General features: G+C 33.3%; 1 protein-coding gene and 1 long non-coding RNA gene across 2 annotated transcripts in view; one reads left to right on the top strand and one right to left on the bottom strand.

Annotated features, from left to right (window-relative positions):
- LOC128175626 (muscle-specific protein 300 kDa-like) overlaps window positions 1–20,540 on the top strand; it is a 173,893-nt gene that overhangs the window by 38,905 nt on the left and 114,448 nt on the right. Inside the window, exons 43-66 of the mRNA XM_052841400.1 lie at window positions 175–492; window positions 602–925; window positions 1,130–1,282; window positions 1,559–1,723; window positions 1,986–2,312; window positions 2,994–3,146; window positions 3,322–3,486; window positions 4,781–5,104; window positions 5,550–5,612; window positions 6,822–6,974; window positions 7,319–7,483; window positions 7,881–8,207; window positions 8,307–8,459; window positions 9,103–9,267; window positions 9,899–9,925; window positions 12,511–12,675; window positions 13,459–13,770; window positions 13,854–14,018; window positions 14,994–15,320; window positions 15,431–15,583; window positions 15,866–16,030; window positions 16,436–16,616; window positions 16,711–16,856; window positions 17,134–17,286. Of these exons, the coding sequence (XP_052697360.1) occupies window positions 175–492; window positions 602–925; window positions 1,130–1,282; window positions 1,559–1,723; window positions 1,986–2,312; window positions 2,994–3,146; window positions 3,322–3,486; window positions 4,781–5,104; window positions 5,550–5,612; window positions 6,822–6,974; window positions 7,319–7,483; window positions 7,881–8,207; window positions 8,307–8,459; window positions 9,103–9,267; window positions 9,899–9,925; window positions 12,511–12,675; window positions 13,459–13,770; window positions 13,854–14,018; window positions 14,994–15,320; window positions 15,431–15,583; window positions 15,866–16,030; window positions 16,436–16,616; window positions 16,711–16,856; window positions 17,134–17,286 (4,749 nt within the window). The remainder of the gene's footprint in view (window positions 1–174; window positions 493–601; window positions 926–1,129; window positions 1,283–1,558; window positions 1,724–1,985; window positions 2,313–2,993; window positions 3,147–3,321; window positions 3,487–4,780; window positions 5,105–5,549; window positions 5,613–6,821; window positions 6,975–7,318; window positions 7,484–7,880; window positions 8,208–8,306; window positions 8,460–9,102; window positions 9,268–9,898; window positions 9,926–12,510; window positions 12,676–13,458; window positions 13,771–13,853; window positions 14,019–14,993; window positions 15,321–15,430; window positions 15,584–15,865; window positions 16,031–16,435; window positions 16,617–16,710; window positions 16,857–17,133; window positions 17,287–20,540) is intronic.
- LOC128175628 (uncharacterized) lies at window positions 18,525–20,141 on the bottom strand. The gene is made up of 4 exons (XR_008242702.1): window positions 19,977–20,141; window positions 19,667–19,741; window positions 19,253–19,387; window positions 18,525–19,132 (listed from the first exon to the last, which is right to left on the bottom strand). It is a non-coding gene; the product is annotated as an uncharacterized LOC128175628 (long non-coding RNA).

Below are 20,540 nucleotides of genomic sequence, written 5' to 3'. Positions count from 1 at the left end.
CTCCATTTTTTTGTCCATTTATATGATTCAATTCAACAAAATTTATATTTTCTGATTAAGTGATGTTGAGAAGCATACTAAACAAATCATAAAGATGTTTTGAGGGTAAAAGTGAGGATCATTTTGTCCAATGTGTCAAAGTGATGTAGAATATTTGAATATTTTTCCTATCAGATTCTGCATCAAGACATTATGTCCAGGAAACATGTCATGGATAACTTAGCAGACAAGGCTGTGAATCTGACTCGCTCCACTCCAAGTGCCAAGGTCAACAGATTTGTAGATGAGCTTCAAAGTAAGTATAGCAAGCTGTGCAGTATGTCACAGCAGATGCTAGGGAAGTTTGAGGAATCCGTGAAGGACCACCAACAATACCAAGATGTGTACCAGGATTGCCAGGATTGGCTGAACTCAGCCAGGGAGAAAGTGGACACCTGCTCCGATACCTCCGGAGACAAGCTCTCTCTTCAGAATAAGCTAGAAAGACTCAAGGTAGGTGGCAAAAGCTGTTTCATGTACAGCTCAATAGCAGTATAGAAAATAGGATATTGTATAAGAATTCAGAGCCAGAGTGAACAGAATTATTTGTTTTTGATTGAAGGAATGTCAAGAGAAAATACCAGATGGAGAGAAAAAGCTAAAGAAAACCAAAGAATTGGCGAGCAAAACAGCCTCTAACTCCTCTCAGAATGGACAGGAAGCGTTGAAACGAGAATGTGATCACCTGGAGAGTGACTGGCAGGACTACTTAGCTCGAATATCTCAGGCTGAAGAAGATATTAAAACAGCTCTTGTAACATGGGGAGATTTTGAGACAAAGTTTACCTCATGTTCAGCCTGGCTTAAACAGATGGAAGAGCAAGTTAAAAACTATGAACTCAAAAACACACTACAGGAAAAGCAAAACCAAATCGAAAAGTTCAAGGTACACCTCGATAATTTTTTTACTTTGTAAAATGTATGCTGTTACATGTTGGTCTCCCATGCATTCATCCTGTTTGTAAACATTCTCATGTTTGTATATTTCATAGGCCTGAGACCTCTTTTAAGTGCACCTATGCTTGCATATTTGCATAGATCTGGTAATTAAAAATTAAAGTACATGTATCTGAAACATTGTGAATTGTAGAAACAAAGAGAAGAAGTTTTATCGCATCAGCCAGAAATTGACAGATTTACTGACGATGCCCAGAACTTGATGCATACCAGCTCAGATGCTCGCCTCAGCACCCAAGTCTCTAATCTGACAAACCGCTACAGAGGATTACTGTCTCTGATAAAGGTATGTATAGTAACAAGAGCTAGAAAACAGGACAGCACTATCACAAGCTCTATATTGTCACACTACCATATATAGTGTATGTATGTGTGTCTTATTTAGTGTCAAAGGCCTGAGAGCTAATATAAGTTAAAAGGCTAGCTAAAATTTTATTTGGAAAAAGGTTTATTAAATATTAAATTCCGGAATTGTAACTCAACTAAATTTAAAAAAAAAAAAAAATTGTTGAATTTTACAGTAAATCTGTGGTCTTTTGTTTCAATTAATTCTTCACAACAGGATCTTATTGGAAAATGGGAGAAGTACACACAGGATCACTACACATTTGACAAACGATTGGAAGAGTTCAACAGCTGGCTCTCCAATGCAGAGGTCAAGTTAGACTCCTGTCAGATACCAGCCACCGACCAAGAAACAATGGAGGAACAGCGAACCGTGATACAGGTAGTGATAAACAGGCTTGTTCTCTAAATGAATGTACAGTAAAACACACTTATAACGAAGTGCCAGGGAGTAGCGATTTTGGTTCGTTATAAACATAATTCGTTATATCCATCAAGTTTACAACATGAAATAAAGTCATGGGGAATGAAAATCACTTCGCTGTAAGCGTCAGTTCATTATTAGCGTGTTTGCTTTAACCTTGTTTTACTGTAGTATGAATGCGTAGGCTTCAAGGTCAAATACTATTCTGAATGACTTTCAGTTAATGATGTCCGACAAAGAACATGGTCTACAGAGACTGAACACAGCAATTGAAGCTGGGGAAAAGTTGTATACAGATACTGCTGCAAGTGGTCGAGAGAAGGTTAGACAAAACCTCAGGCAGGCCAAGGAAGACTGGGACCGATTGAACAGCAACCTTCACGACGCTCAGCGCAGAGTGGACTCTTTCTTAATGCAGTGGTCATCATATTCAGATGGTCAGGATCAACTGATGAAGTGGATGGCTGATACTGAAAACCAACTTCAATCTGATGTTGACCTAAAAAACACACTTCAGGAGAAACGCATGCAGTTACAGAATGTTAGAGTGAGTGCAAATCCTTGTTAACTTTGCTGTAGGATTTGAATTCCTGCTGTTTGCAGGATTAAAAATACTGTCTGAATTAAGGAGGCTTAGTACAAGTTGAATAAGTATGCTTTCGCTTAGTGTTTCATTTGCATTATTGTGACGTCATCTTTTTGCTTGGTTGATGATTTTTTAGTATTCTACCCTTGATATCTCGAATACTTGGATATCTCAAAATTTTGAACCGTCCAATCTAGTTCGAGATAAGGAAGTTTGACTGTACAAATCAATTACTTTCTTGTTCAGAAGCTTTTTACCATTTAATTATTGCAGCAAAGATTTATATTCTTATCTACCAACCATAATAAATCAATGAGTATGAATGGGGCAAGCAATCAAGTTTTCAATCAGTTATATGATACTGTGGAATCATTAGATTTCGTGGTGGCTCAATTTTCGTGGAATTCGTGGGTACCTCTCATCCACGAATTAACATCCTCCAAGAATTAATAAATTAAGGTAATAAAGGCATATTTTCTTTGTAAGTTTTAGAGAATACACGAAATTACGTCCCCACGAACCTGTAAAATTTAAGCAAACCACGAAAATTGGCCCCCATGAAATTTAATGATTCCACAGTAATTTTAAGCAGCCTTAGAAATTAAGTACATGCATGCATTAATTGACTTTCATGCTTTACAGTCGCTGTTACAAGATATATCTTCTCATCAAAGAATGGTGGATTCTGTCGTTGAAAAGGCACAAGGTGTATTGCAGGCAACAAACAATCCAGAGGTTGCTGCTTTCATCACAGAAATCAGTTCCAGATATGAACATATAGCTAGAACTGCAAAGGTAACCAAAACGAAAAAAAAGGTCTTTATTACCCTTACGTCATAAATTTAGCATTTGCAAATGTTTACCATATTTGATATCACAAGAGAGAGATTATGTCAAATATGTATTCTACATGTAATGATATGTATGATATTATAAGAAGTTTTGGAGATTTTTGTTTACTGTTGAACAGGAGCACATCAGACAGTACGAGCAGAACGTACAGGACCACCAGCAGTACCATGACGCCTCCCAGGCTCTGGTGGACTGGCTGACCCTGATGAAGGACAGATTTAGTCTGTGCTCTGATACATCAGGAGACAGTCACACACTACAAAGCAAGTTAGACCGTGTCCAGGTAACAGCTTTTTATACCACCATAAACGAAGTTATGGGGGATGTATTTGAATCATCCTGTCCGCCCATCTGTCTGTCTGTAGATGCAAATTTGCCCCCTTCCCCTTTAGAATATTTAACTACTGCATGGAAATAGTCTGAAAAATTGTACATATGTTGTGCACCTGCATTTTTTTTTTAAGATCAGACAAGATTTAATGATTTTAATACAGTTTCATTTTCCTTATCCTTACCTCATTTCCTTTCTGTACCATAGGAAAAAAGTAAGGAAATTTTGAAATATCTTATTGCATCTGTAAAGACTCAGATTAGGAACTTATTCAAGAGTTTTTTTTGCACAGAAAAGTTTTGCATTTCAGTTAGTGCAGAGGGGGGGGGGGGGGGGGGGGTATAACAAATTGTAAAATAACATTAGATACAGAAAGGACTATATATGATAAGGGCATAAAATGGCCCCCTAAAATGAACATCATCATTTTACTATCATTCTCTGTTTTCTTAGAACAGATATGTATGTGATGTGTTTACATTATATTCATTTTGATTCAAGTGCCCACAATTTAGAAATATGACATTGTAAAGACAACCTTTTCCCGCCATTTTTGCATTTTTAGCGTAAAACAATTTTTTTTAAGCAGTTTATCCTTCCGAAAACATAGAGCGCATTCTTGAACAAATAAAATATTTTAATCAGAGATGTATCTAGCCAAGACTAATAAGTGACAAAAATATTTTCCGTGTTCAAGCTTGCGCTCTATATTTCCCATTCGTAAATAGATAAGAAAAATGTCAATTTTTGGCTGATTTTCATTGAATTGTAGAAATGGCGTCACTTCTGACGTCATATACTGCCAGTAAGTGCAAATAAATCAAATAAATATATTAAAAATATATTTTATATCAACTCTTCTAAAATATTAGTTAACATTTTATTGTACCCGAAACACTTAAAAAATGGCGAATTATGGGGGCCAAATTTAACTCTTATCATATATAGTTCTTTGTAAATGTATTACATAATAAAATTATGTATTTACAATGAAGTTCTAACAGTTTTGATTTTTTTCTTTGTTAACTTGATTTTTTTTTTTTTTTTTTTTACAATTCTAGGATATTTTAAAATTTAATATGTACGTGTCACAAACCTTTATGATTCAATTATATGTTTTAGTTACTTTGATTAAATTCATATTTGTTCCATTTGAAATAGCCTTGCAGGGGTATTAATCTTATTAGGATAGTTCTAGTTCAATATCAACATGATTAAATTTCAAGTTTTTTCATTTTCGTTGAAGGAACTTCTTGTCTTGCTACCAGAGGGTTTGTCTAAAATGAAAATGTGTGAGAATTCAGGAACTAGGTCCAAAGACACAACTGCTCTTCAGGGACGTCAAAATATGCAGCAAGAAATGGACATGTTAAAATCAGACTGGGAAACCTATGCTAGTAGTGTCCGTTCTCTGAAAGAAAACTTGGAGAGGGCCATTCAGCAGTGGGGTAGATATGATAATCAGCATCACAAAATATTGGCTTGGATCAAAGATATGGAGAAAAGGGTCAAAGATTTTCCACTAAAATCTACCCTCGAAGAAAAACAGCAACAGTATGGCCGATATCAGGTATATAGCTCATGATGCTAAATGTTTTATCCTGTATTTATATTTTAAGTTGTGATAGATATTTAAAGACAGAGTTATCTAGCTATTTTAACCCAAAATACAAAGTTATCTCTCTTTGTTTGACCAAATCATTTTGTTTAATGAAAATATAAATAAAAATAATGTTTACGTTATTTAAAAAAAGTTAATTTAATTAAACAATTATCAAAAAATGACCTTTAGTTAGGCGTTGCAAGGCAATGCTAAGTACCGTTTGCAGTTCTTTACCATTTGGAAAGTACTATGAATATAAGATTAGACTTCTTGAAACATGACTATAGAAATTATCCAAAATCAAAGCCCTCGATCTTCATAATGCATCCCATATGAATGAGGTGACATATGCCTCTAATTCATGTGAACTACCAATTAATTAATTTGACTTATGGTTTATCTGATAAAACAGGATATTGGAGTCGAAATCCATGGATTTCATCACAATTTGGATGCATTTGAACAAATGAAAGCTGTAAGAATATCTAGATATCTCTCTAGAGGGGTTTGGTTTGTCACATAACTTCATGTAGATTCTGATGAAATGCACCGCCTTTGAATGTGATTGGCTTCTACTGTATACTACTGCATGTAACATAAGTTTTATTCCATAATCTTGGATTTCATTTTCTTGTTGTGAATGTTAGAAAAGTTTACTTTTAAGTCATAAGGCTTTATTCATCTGATAGGCCACTTTAATCATTCAGTATGCTAGTGGTTGGAATAAGGAACATAAATATCGAAAGATTCACACCCCAAAGTTTAGGACTTAAATGAATACTGGTACAAAGTAAGAAATATTTGATGCTATACTCTAATCTTTTTCTCTGCCTGTTGGAACCTAGCTAAGGAAGTGTAGGTTATGTTGAACTAAGCTTAAGGTTCCTTTACTGCAAATTCATGATTAAAAAAACCTTTCTCGTCTACATGTTTGGATCATTCATCAATATAATGTATTGCTGATAAGTCATTTATGCTCTTTTTTTTAAATCTGGGTTCATTTTCCTATTGAGGTGTTACATTAAGCTCAGCCTATAGCATGTATAGGTCAGGACTTCATTTTATGTCTGCTGGAACGTTCTGTTTGCAGAAATATTGTCATAGATTTTGTAAGGTGTCATGTTGCAAATGTACAATATGTTTATATCCTGTATTTTCTTTCTTTTGAATTTGGAATCTCTGCTTGTACATTCAATTTCATGAAATAAGTATATTTGGTTTAATGCACACATACAGCTGTGCTTGTTTTAAGTTAATTTTCATAGTAAGCAGTTTTTTTTTGTTCCATTGTCATCTTATGCTTCTTCACTTGTTATGTATCATGTCACTGCTTCTTTTTAAAAAAAATTGAAATACATAAAATCTAAATCACTTTATGGGCAAGTACATCAATTAACAGAAGTTGTTCAGATTATCCTTCAACTGCAGAGCAAAATTATTATAGATATTTAACTCCGGCTTTCTGCTCGGTGAAAAATACATGTAATACATACCCGGTACTTAAAATTTATTGGCAGGTAAGGTATTTGAGAGTTATTCTTTTCTTTTTTGCAGTTTTAGCCTCATAAACAAAATTGGTTGTGTACCAGGTTAATTGAGGCAGACTTTCTGTTTATATTAGGCGTAATAAACATTTTAGCTCATATGTTCATGACTGCCTATTTAAATATTAATTTGATTCTAGGAAATAATGACTGACATGAAAAGTCATCAACATGACCTTGATAAATTTGGTGATGAAGCTCAGACACTTCAGCAGATGACAGGGGAATCTAGAGTCGCTACATCTGTTTCACAGCTGACCTCCAGATACCAGACAATTCAGCAGAATGTTAAGGTATTAGTAACTGCATTTTTATAAGCTTATCACTAATCAAGGTTGAAAGTATACACATCAACTGATATAGCAATGCACATTCATGTGATAAGGAGTGATGGTATACGAAATATACCGTTTTTTCAACTTTCAGGGGATCATTGCAGAACACTTTCATGAGATTTTTTGCTAGATGTTCCCATTTTCATATTCTTTTTGCTTGCAAGATTCCTATTAAAAAAGTACATTTAGACATACCTTTATGTGCCTAAAGAGTATCTCAAATGTGTCTATAAATATAGGAACAAAAAAGTCTTACATGTACTAGGTATTCGTTTATAATTATGCATTTTGTTTCATTGCAGGACATCTTGAAAAAATGTGAGCAAAATGTTTCAGACCATCGAAACTACTTAGAGAAGCAGTCGGATTGTGCTCAGTGGTTGATCAAAGCCAAGGAGAAGTTTGATGCTAATGCAGACACCATTGGAAGCAGATCAGAACTTGAGGAAAAGTTGGAACAAATTCAGGTAAACATGGCATGACACCTCGTTAATATTTTTATAGATTTAAGAAGTGAATTTAATAACTTTGTTTGGATTGATGTATCAAATGAAAAATTGATTGGAAAACTAGATGCAATAGATTAAGATTTTTTGTCAAATTTTCTTATGATACGTCAATCAAAACAAAAAACGATTAAATATATTCGTGTTTATATAAATAAATGCTTGAATCAGAATTGTGGAGAAAAGTATATACATGTAATAGAAGCTAATATCTCATCAAACTAATAAATTTTAAATGATTTTATTTCCTGCCTTTATGGATATATTTACTTAAGGAATAATATTTATGATTCAGTATCATATACGGGTTATATTTAAATTCCATTGTCATTTGAATAATTGTCTCTGTCGTTTATAGGAATTGGTAGCAGAAAGAGATGCTGGGTTTGGAAAGCTAAGTTCAGCTGTAGAATCTGGAGAGAAACTGTATCCAAACACAGCAGCAGACGGACGCGAGGTGATCAGACAGGAACTACGAGCTCTCAAACTTGAATGGGAGAGCTTATTTGATGACCTCTCAGCAGCCCAGAGGAAGTTGGAAGTAGCTTTGGTGCAGTGGACATCGTTTGATGACTCTTATGGACAGGTGGAACACTGGCTATGTGACATGGAATCTCAACTGGAAGGACAGACACCTCTCAGATCAACTCTGGAGGAGAAAAAATCTCTGTTACAGAGCTATAAAGTAAGTGTATAAGTACAGGTATTATTGTTCAATTGCATCATGATTTGAAATTGTTAGATTTGGTAGATTATAAGACACACCCTGGTTCTTTCTTCATAGGTATTGCATCAGGATGTGCTGTCCTACCAGCGTGTGATTGACAGTGTCAGCGATAAGGCACAGTCACTAGTTCACAGTAGCAGTGATCCACAGCTATCCAAATTTGTCACTCAAGCGCGTGCCAGATACCATAAACTCTGCACCGCTGCAAAGGTATGAATCTTGTTTACCTCATGATGCAATCAATCACATTGTGGAGACTTTACTTGAATGTTTAAACCATAAGATGTTCTTTAAGATAGCTAGTAGTGAATCTCTTTATTATGATCCTGTACTATAGAAGCCCAATAGTGATCTGTTTGTCTGTCTGCCCTGTACATGTCTAGAATATATATTCTTAACCCCCTTGCCCCAATCTGGTCATAGTATGCAATTGGTCGAAGGCTAAATCACTCAAGTGGCCTCAAACGTCCTTTTCAAAATAAGTTGTTTAGAACTGCTGTACATTTTCATGTCCTTTGCTAAAATGAATAAAATAGGTCATTGCAAACCAACTATTATTTGCGACGATTTTATTCTGCAATTAACAGGAGAAAATCTTGTTTTGAGACAACTGATTTTCTTGATCAAGCCATATCCACACCTATTCAGGTTATGACTATTCACAGTGAGAAATATTTGTAATGATAAATAAGGCTCTCGTGAAGCTTGCAAAACTTTCTTGCACGTAGTCATAATTTCAATGATTGTTAAATAATATGCAATTCTATGAATCCATTATATTATGGTACAAGATGTTTGCACAGATTCATCAAATGCATAAATTGCCATTCAATGTGCTGCGTTTTTCTTGTAGGAGCATGTACATGACTTTGAGCAGTATGTAGCAGACCACCAGCAATACAATGATGCTTACAACAGCTGTGTAGAATGGCTCAACAATATCCAGGAGAAGTTGTTGGTTTGTGCAGATGTAGCAGGAGACAGACACACAATTCAAAGTCGACTTGATAAAATACAGGTAGAATAGTTACTTATTTTGAATTTTCTGCATCTTCTTTTACTTACTTTGAATTTTCTGCATCTTCCTATAGGCGATATCAGATAAGAGAGAGCTTTATTTTATTTATTGCATTCGAAATATACATACAACTGATAAGTAAATGTATGAAGCTTAAACACTTACAATGTTATCTGCAGCTTTATATAAACTCTTTTAGAAGAAATATGTACAGTTGTGAATATGAATTGTGTACAGTTGGGAACATATAGGTTAATATCAAAGTTTTAAGCATTGTTCATATTTTATTGACAATACTGCTTAATGTTGTTTAAAAAGACAGTTTCCTTTCCTTAGGCACAAAAGTTGATTTGGTTTTTGTCATTTTAAAACTAATTATTGAACACTAATGTAAAGTAATTTCTCAAAGGAATTATGAGTTACGAAGTTTGTTTATATATATAGCTGAATATTTACTCTTTTGTAAGGCGTAGAGTTACTTTTTGACTATGTCAGATTCACACAGACACTTGAAAAAAATTGTAATGGTTAATTGCTTTTGTTCAGCATTTATAGGCAAAATTCAAATCAATGTTAAATTCTGATTTAAAAAAAAAACCCTCAAATAACATTAGTGTTTCTGCAATTTCAGACATATTATACTGGATTGTTAAAAAGTGTAAGACCTGATTGTGATGTGTTTTGTATAATATATTCACATATTAAGTTTAACAGGTAAAATAGGTAGGTTCATGCTCAAAAATATCACATACTGTTCGTAGAATACATGATTGTTAATATGGACATATTGAAACATCTTTCAAAAGAACTTCTAGGAGCTGAATAGTATTCAATTGGTTTATAGTATCGTTTTTAAATTTTAATTTTTTCAGACTAGATTTACCAAGCTTTTAATTAAGTCTATGATAAATTAACTTGCCTTTGCAAAAAAAAAAAAGAACCTTTTTACTCTTTATTTGATAAACAAAATTGTATACCAACATGCTTTTTCTTAAGGTTTTTATCTAGGTTAAGTAACAGAGCTTGTATAAAAATATTGAATTGTCTGTTTGCATAATTATGTGTCAGCTTTGGGCATTTGCTCTTGACAAACATTTTGATGGAGATATATAGTAGATTAAGACTGAATTTCAAAAGTACTAGAAGAAATTAGATATATAATAATCATTGCATAAGTATTTATATTCATAAGCATGAAACAACAAAGTACTTTTACATGTACATGTATTAAGTTTTAATGACCTCGGCCCATAATACATTATATGATGCATACAATTTAAATTATGTTCATATGTTAAACATGTTCTTTTTATGAACCTACCTCTTTGTTTGTGGAGCATCACATAATTAATGGTCTTTCAGATGTATGCATGTGATATTAATACATGTATTTATGTTGAGGATGCTAACCTGAATTAATTGTCACTAACGAAACACTTATTTTTTTTTTTCTTTGCTTTGTGATCAGCAACGTTGTGTAAGTTCAGATTATGTCTTTTGTTTTCCTGCTTGTCAACGTACTTTGCATTTGATAGCAGAACATCGAAGATCGAAGCATGCAATTAATCCTTTCGAAATAAATATGTGTATATAGCATATTTGAAAATGCCGAATTATTCTGTTTAGACCTGCATGTGCATGGTAACAACACTTCCAACAAAACCACTTTGATTTAAAAAAACCCACTTTCATTACACTCTGTTAGATATATATCACATTTTATTGTTTATAAAATCTATAATGTCAGGTTTTCCATTTCTTTCCCCATACTTAATACATTCTACACCCCAACCAATGAAGTTGCTAGGGGTATAAAATGTTTTTGACTGGTCTGTCCATCAGTCAGTCAGTGAGTCCTGTTTTTTGTAAGTGCAACTCCTCTTAAACTGCTGTACGGAATTTCTAGAAACTGTAGAGGTGCATAATACCAGGATATCCAAATTCCTTAATTTTTCTGGGAATTTAGGCCCTTTTAAACTTAGAATTTGGGCTGATTATTGAATATAGTATATGAATAGTTCAAAAGCGCAATTAAACAGCTGCATGGAATCTGGTGAAATTTTTAAGCATTTAGGACACAATGTGAAGAAGTGTATATTACCAAGAAATTACAATTTCATTTTTTTCTGGGAATTTCGGCCCTTTTGAACTTTGAATTTTGGCCCTATGTTTAATACATGTATAATTGTATATAGTAATGAACACTCCTCATAAACCGGTGCATGGAATTTAGTAAAACTTTGTAGCATCTAGGATGCAATATGCAGATATGCATAATACAAGGAAATTATGATTCCATTATTTTTCTTGGAATTTTGGCCCTTTGGCTCTTTTGAACTTAGAATCTTTTTAGTTGTGCTTATTTGCTGGAAGTTTTTGGCTAATGATTTTTTGCAAACTATGTTTACTTTTTATAAGATTTGGGATTTTTAAAATTTGCCCTTTTAAGTAGAGATGGTCTAATATATTTTTTGAAAAAGCTAGATTTATTAATGTAGATAGTAGGTTGCACATGCTGATTTGTAGGAATTGGTTGATGTAATCTTTAATTTCTTTTTATTAGAACTCTGCACTATCTAAGATATCAGAAGTAAGTAAATTAGAGCTGAATGTGTGTTTCATTCATCATAATATATTTAGGTATGTTTTAGGTGTGCAGGTAGAATAAGCTAGAGGTTATGATACATGTAGTTACATAATTTGAAAAAAACAAACCCTTTTCCCCCTTTATTGTTTTATGAATATTATATATGGCTTGGCAGTTCGTATTCATCCATCTGACGTTGTGTGCATCACAAATGAACAATTTTTACTTTTCTTGAAAACTAAATGGTCGATTCTCTTCTTATGTGGTATAATTCATCTTTGGAGTTAGAGGAACATATATTGTAAATATCATTACTTTTGCTCTACAGAGGTACTAAGGTCAGAGCCAGAATTTGCCAAAATTTGACCATTTTTCAAAATCATCTAAATCAATCCAAGCCAATCACTTTAAACTTAAAAATTACATGTTTAACTGATTCTCAATGATGCAAGCCCTGAATGAATTTATCATATGCAACTGGTAAATTAACTAGCAAATAAATGTGTACACAGGTGAGGTCAGTCCTGTGTGCGCGGTCATCCGGAACTACTATCAATGTCGGTTGCTTTCATCTATTGAAGAAGTGAGCCTTACATTTGGAATACATCTAGTAGTTGCATCTTGCGTGTATTTGAACAAATTCATTTTTCTTTTAGGATATAGTTGCAACCAAAATGGAGGGTGAGCCAAAAGTTCGGAATGTTCTGGAACTAGCAGAAAAAGTAATACCCAATACAGCTCCCCAGGGCAAAGAAATCGTAATGCGAGAGACAGATGCTCTGCATCGGGACTGGGAAGCCTTTGTCAATGCTCTTCAAAAGGTAAAAGGTTTAACTTTAAATACCATGAACCTTAACTCATGCCTGAAAAAAGGTAGTCATTGATAACCTATTCTGAATAGAATAATGCATACTGACTTACTTTATGCAGATGGGTTTAGGAAGCTACAACATGATTTGCTTATGATCTGAGGGAGTTTCATGATTTTGACTTAAGGTCATTTGGGCAAGTTTAAGGTCACTGGAAAAAAGTGAAATATTTGTGTCTGGTCTGTATTATGCTTATGGTGTGTCTTGATTTGGCTCAAGGTCATTTGAGCAAATTCAAGGTAATTGGAAGAAAAAATTCATTTGTGTCTGGTCTATACCTTTCTTACGGAGAAACATTAGATGTACCTTCTTTACATCAAGATTGCTTTATGACCATAGGGTGTGTAGTGAACTTGACCCAGGGTCAGTTGTACAAGTTCAAGGTCATTGTTTAAAAAAAATGCATAATTCCCATCTTGGCCATATCTTGTAATGGAAAATGATTAAAAGCTAAAATTTGACAAAAAGATTACCAGTGACCTGTAAATATGTCCTTATTTTGAGCTTTTTTTGTTCAAGGTCACTATAAGAAAAATTATTCATCAATTACTTTCCAATAGAGATACATTTTCTTAGCAGGGGGTATCATTTGTGAGATTGAGTGCTCACAATATCTCTAGTTTTGAACAGTTTTTGTAAATTTTTTTACTGTATTTACCCAAATAACAGTGTTTTTAAGGGTCATGAAAGCATTTCGATAATTTATAATCACACATGGTTTTTTTTTTTCATCAGACCAAAGCTGACTTGGAGAATTGCATGGATCAGTGGAAAGAGTTTGAAACATGGCAGGACAAAGTGTCATCATGGCTGAAAGATCTAGAAGCTCGTGTCAGAGACACAGAATTGAAAGCAACACTGAAGGAAAAGCAAACTCAGCTAGATAGGCTGAAACACATCCACAGAGACTTAATAGAACATCAAGGTGATATAGACAGTTTAAGTGACACAGCCCAAGATCTTGTTCGTGTCAGTTCTGACACGCGTGTCATAAGTCAGGCATCACAGACTGGTACCAAGTATCAGGTCATCTACACTAATGTTAAGGTGAGTCCTGAAAATTTTACTCCTCAAACCTTGCTTGATTTTTATATTGATCAGTGCTCATGTAACAAAACAAAATTTTTCAGGAGCTATGTAGACGATGGGATCAGTATGTCTTGGACCATCAAGCTTACAATTCCTCCTTTGATCAGTGCAAAAATTGGCTGGGAGAAATGAGGAGAAAGCTGCAACATTTGTCAGATACAAGTGGAGACAGAAGAGTAATTCAGGACAGACTATCACTTGTACAGGTAAAGTAAACTGTCACTCAGTCACTTCTGTGGTGCCCCTGACTCCTGAATTAACATCTTTAATGCATTATGAAACTTGAAATAATTTATAAATCATAAGAATGAGTCTATGAAATAAAATCCCAACAAACCTGTAAAGAATTAGCCACCCTTTTTCCTTCTAAAAAGCCTAAGATCTTTATGGAATAGTAACAGACTTCAATCTAAGTAAAGGATATATCTTCGTGATCTTTTAGAATAATTCTAATGTACAATAAATTCGCTGATATTTTAATGTCGCCTGAGTCACTCAGGTAACCTATTGCAATTGGTCTTCTTTCATTGTCGTCCGTAGTGCGTCGTCCGTCATGCCTAAACAGTATTTCTTTTTTAACTTTTTAAAAACTAAAAAGGCCAATTCTTGCCATTTTTGGTGTGATGATCATAATGGTTTGATGTTTAAATATTAATTTGTGAAATTCACTGTGAGGCAGAATTTGAGGGTTTTTATAAAAGATGGTGGGGATAAATATGGCCATCCCCCATATGATCTCTCCCTCTCCCCCCTCCCTCCATTTTCATGAATGAATGTTTTTGATCCATCAAATAAGCAGGGTAACAGTCAGAATAGTCTCAGATTAAGGTTTAAACTTCAAAATGAAGCTTAAATGCAAACATGAGACTCTCTGAATGTCATGACATGGCTATAGTACTTGGGGGGACTGTCAAGCCCTGTGGGTGTCTTGTACAAACAAATACATCTATCTGATCAAAAAAAAAAAAATTTATCAAATACTACAACATCTAATCAGCTCCTAATTTGGATGTTAAAGAAAGAAGCAAGTTGCTTACACAATTCTGCTACAATGCCTTTTCTTTTACAGGCAAGGATTGTAGTAAAACAGTAAATAGATATCCACATGCAGTTGAACAACCATAAATAAAAATTGCTTAATATATTTAAATGTTTCAAAACTATTTGTTATCATCTTTCAGGAACTTGTATCAGATAAAGAAGAAGGATTACACATGCTTCAGATATCTTTAGACAATCTCCAAATTGTGTTGCCAAATACATCGGTAGCAGGAAGAGACAGCATGCGGCGTGAGATGCAAGTGCTACAGTCGGAGTACGATGGACTGTCAGCAGACATCAATGACTTAAAAACTAAGCTAGACAGTACTCTAACCCAGTGGACCGTATACGATGACAGCATTGAACAACTTGGCCGTTGGCTGAGAGATCTAGAAGATCAGTTGGAGGCAGAGAGCCAGTTACAGAACACATTACAAGAGAAAAAGTTACAGCAAGAGAGGGTGAAGGTATGTTAATTTCCAAGTCAAACAACCATCAATTTGAGGATTGCTTTATTATTGTTATATATTTATTTAAGTGAGATGTAAATGTAATGGAGTATGTCTTTTTATGATAGGTTCAGCAGTTAAATATTGCCAGTCAACAGAGTACAATTGATAATCTGAATGATAAAGCTGAAAACCTGAAGGCAACCAGCAAAGATCTCAACTTAGGAAATCAAATAAAGCAACTTGTGTATAGATACGAAAAACTTTTGGAAAATGTTAAGGTAAGGTATCAGGGGTTAAAACTTTAAAATTTCTAAATTGCTTTTATCAAGTTTTCATTCAATTAATGCAAGCAAGGATTTGAAAGTTTTAATTTAAAAAGTTTTGAACTTTTTTCTTGTTATTTTGGCATCAGAATGAATTTAAATTAGATTATATTTTATAAATGACATCACAGCATTTTACTTAAACCCTTTGAACAACGTTGATATCACTGAGACAAAATACACGACATTTTTGTTTTAGAGCTTGATATTTGTGCATACAGTAGTTTTATATTACAGAAATTGATGAATAGATGTGAGAAAAATGTCAAAGATCACCAAGTTTATCGAGACACATTTATGGAGGCAAGTGATTGGTTGAGTTGCATGGTAGATCGTCTCAACTTATGTAGTGATGTCAGAGGGGACAGAACTGTGGTAGAAGCACAACTTCATAAACTACAGGTAAAAAGATTCTCTTGAAATATCAGTTATTATCTTCCTTCAGAAGTAAGATTGAGTAATTTATTATTCAGGATGTGGATTTGTTTTTAATTACTCTAATACTTGGGCTTTTCATAATTTGAAATTTTGCTATGGTGCAAAATGTGGGAAAAGCAATTTCAAAGACCATATATTGTCATAATTAGAGACGGAAACAAATGGTGATAAACATGCAATTTTCAGTTTTGGCAAAATTAAATGGAAGTAAAAGATTTTTATTGTGGTAGAGAGATTTTCTGTGGCACAAGATAGTTTACTATATGGCACTAATGCACCATAAAAGGGATGCTGGAGTATCCTGGTTATAGCAAAATGATTTCAATTAGCAAGTAAATTACACCAGTATTGAATATTGTTCCCATTCAGGATATATTTGCAAACATGGACTCGGGCAAAGAAAGGCTAGAAAATACATTGGCAAAGAGTGACCTGGTTTTACCAGAAACTTCTCATCAGGGTCAGGATCTTATTCAAGAAGAGCTCAATATGCTCACAACAGAGTATGATGGCTTTTCACAAGATTGTGAGGACCTGCAGGACACACTAGGTAAAACCAATCGCACGATTGTTTTAAATTTTAAAAGTCAATATTCAGTGCTTCGGTAGTAAGACGTATGAAAATGAATCTAACTTATTCACAGAGAAATTGCTTGCTGAATGGTTGCGTTATGAGGATGAGTATGGGGAGCTGATTCAGTGGATGAAGACCACAGAGAACAGTATGAAGGCCGAGTCAGAGCTGAAGGCATCTCTGGAAGAAAAAACTATTCAGTATGAGAAACAGAACGTAAGTTTCTTTCTGAATCTTCAAAATATTTTTTTTTATGGCCAGATTAAATATTGTTTATGAATACCAGTACACATGTATTATGTAAAGGATATAAGCTAAAACTGTCAAATGTGTGAATCTGAGAGAAAGAACTGATCAACTTCAAAATTGTTTCAAACTGCGGCATATTTATATAACCATTGAAATTTGGAGTACACATTGCTCCAAATTTCAATGTTTGTATACATATGCCAGAATTAGCAAAAAAAAATAAATCATGTCTTTGATATTTCAGGCTATACAAGAAAAGATTACAAGTAAACAGGAAGCGTTTGATTCTTTGGCTGAGCGTGCTCAGACCCTGCTTCAGTCAACTACAGACAACCGAGTGACCTCACAGCTCACTCAACTCAGCTCCCGCTATACGAGCCTCATTGCTTCTTCAAAGGTCACCCATACAAAAAAAAAGCACTAAAAAGTTATACCTATGAGCCCTTAAAAAAGTTACAAAAAAGTCATAACTAAGTTAGCACAATTTGGAACCATCTGATCAATTATGGTTCCAAATTAGCATCAAAAAGTTATACCTATATTGTAACTTTTTGCTTAAGTACAAAAAAGTCATAACTAGAGTGTAACTATTGACAATTTATTTTTTTCATAAAAATAAATAGGTATAAAAAAGTTATCAAAAAGTTATAATAAAGTTATCATTTAGGTACAAAAAAGTATCAAATTAAAGTTACAGAAAAGTTATCATTTAGGTACAAAAAAGTTATACATATAGGTATAGAAAAGTTATCATTTAGGTACAGAAAAGTTATAGATGTAGGTACAGAAAAGTTATACATATAGTTACAGAAAAGTTATCATTTAGGTACAGAAAAGTTATACGTATAGTTACAGAAAAGTTATCATTTAGGTACAGAAAAGTTATAGAGGTAGGTACAGAAAAGTTATACATATAGTTACAGAAAAGTTATACATATAGTTACAGAAAAGTTATACATATAGTTACAGAAAAGTTATCATTTAGGTACAGAAAAGTTATAGACGTAGGTACAGAAAAGTTATACATATAGTTACAAAAAAAGTTATCATTTAGGTACAGAAAAGTTATAGATGTAGGTACAGAAAAGTTATACATAAAGTTACAGAAAAGTTATCATTTAGGTACAGAAAAGTTATAGATGTAGGTACAGAAAAGTTATACATAAAGTTACAGAAAAGTTATTGTTTAGGTACAGAAAAGTTATAGATGTAGGTACAAAAAGTTATCATTTAGGTACAGAAAAGTTACACAGAAAAATTACAGATGTAGGCAAAAAATATCTATCTGTATCATAAACTTCAGATAAAAAAAAAAACCCAGGTACATGTACAGGTGTTATACTGATGAAAAAAAAAGTCCCTTATGTTGACATGAACTTTTCATCAAATTGTTTTTGCTCTTGAATAGGAATTTAAAATCATATCTGTTCATGTGAGCAGAAGAACACAAGTCAATGTTTATGTTAATCAATATGTTTACTGAATCATATTTACATCTAATGAGTATGCTTTCCTCCATTTCTTATGGAAACTTATAGTTAACGCCTTGTTTAACGATTGGTCGAAACCTATAATGACCTTAGAAAAATCATTGAAATAATCAGGATATCAATGCAGACTCACATTTCCATTGAAGACAATTTGGCTGTTTCTTTTAGCTAACGTACTGATGCACATTAAAAATAATATAGTAAATTTAACTTACTCTTTACAAACAATTTATTAATTTGTTAAAAGAAAGATGTAAATATAAACAATATAACTTTCTTTGACGATTCATGCAGGTAATGAAGGGAGCAATGATTGCAGAAAAAATTTACATAACTCGCTAATGCGGGTAATGTATTTTTTCTGCAATGTCGCTACATTCATATCCCGCATATGTCACCAAAAAAGCATTTTATTGTTTACATAATTATCTCAAATCATTACAGACCCTATATGCAAGTTTTTTAAATAAAGCAATAATCTAACATAAAACCATTTGGGATTACATGTGTGTCTAATGTTCTTGCTAAATTTGAATAGAAAGTTTGAAAAACATTATTTTGTAAACCAAAATTTGACCAAAACCTTCATAATTAAAGCATGTTTTAGGTTAAATTCCTAACATATACTAGCATGATTTTGTTCCAAACATACTAGTATGATTTTTAAAACAGTCCTGGTTCTAGATGATACCAATGACCTGCAGTAATTTATCAGCAAACAACTGGATCTGTTTCTTGAATCTGTTGAACTTCCTAAAATGTATAAAAAAGAATGTTTCATTATGGCAATTTCTTACTACATGTACTTTCATTGTAACTGTTAAAATCCTTGACAACTACCTTATACTTAAAACAGAAAATTATATAGCATACCAAGTTGAATATATATGTGACCAGCACCTGGCAGGTGAAAACTGGTTTCTGTTTACATGGCTGCATGTATTTCTATGGGAACGGTTGCTCTTGCATATGATCTCTTTCATAGTATTATCCTCGTCCTCCATTAATCTAAAAGAAGGCAATAATATTTAAAACATGATACTGTTTGACAATTTTCAATATATGTAGCATAAATTTTTATTAAATATCAGTAAAACTTTTCAATTCTCTGTTGACCTAGTACCCCCCCCCCCCCCCCCCCCTCTAAAAAAAAGTCAACATTGATACAGCATGCAGTGGCCATTATATTCTCAGATTTACAATAATTCATTTACTAAAAGATATACATAATATATGGTTAAAAATTTAAAATCTGTATATCTTTACTTGATAAACACACACACTTACTTTTTTCATCTTGTATTAATGATGTATCTTCAATCTGGTGTACAGTCTGCTAGCTGGACTTGGTTGGGATTTTTTCTGCAATACAATGATACTCTTTTTAAAAGAGTCGGCCATAATTTAGAATGTACATCACTAGATATACATGGCTGCATAGACTTTGATATAGATGATAAAATCACGCACTTCTTATTAGAATTCTAGAATTATTCCAAATGTAATTCATTTCTAAGTGCAAAGCAATAATATAGAAATTGAGATAAGCAAACACAAATGCATTATTTAAAATGACTTGTTTGTACATCAGACTTACCCTGAATGGAAATGGTCATCCACAACTAAAGCCATATCATCCAGGTCTTAAGCATGTCTATCTTTATGAAACCACTGCTTGCAGTTTCATTACTACATACAACACGCTGTGATTCTGCATATTTCTTGAAAAAATCAGGAAAATCTTCACAACAACTCCTGTTTTCTTTGCCCATTTCAAAATTTGATGGCGGAATGGCAATTGTCCAATCAGAATTCACGAAAGTCAAAGTTTGAAATTTTGGCCAATCACGATACAGCCACGATTAATACCGGGATAAATCTTTAAAATTTATTTTGGTTAAAAAACAATATTATTTACTTAATATTATCTTAAGAATTCTGCATTTAATTGAAACAAATTTTAGTAATATTTTCTTTCCTTACAACCTGTTAGTTTATTAACCGATCATCAAAACTGGGCATTTCCGGTCTCAAGAGCCACCATTTTGAATAATTTGAGGGAATTTTAAAAACTAAATCAATTTAAATACCAATGCATTTTTACAATTGATGAATATGTAAAACCAAAAATTATAACACCTTATTTAAATAAAACATGTTT

The sequence above is a fragment of the Crassostrea angulata genome, chromosome 3 (genome assembly GCF_025612915.1).
Source record: "Crassostrea angulata isolate pt1a10 chromosome 3, ASM2561291v2, whole genome shotgun sequence".
Lineage (NCBI taxonomy): Eukaryota > Metazoa > Mollusca > Bivalvia > Ostreida > Ostreidae > Magallana > Magallana angulata.
This window is presented reverse-complemented; position numbering and strand designations above follow the sequence as displayed.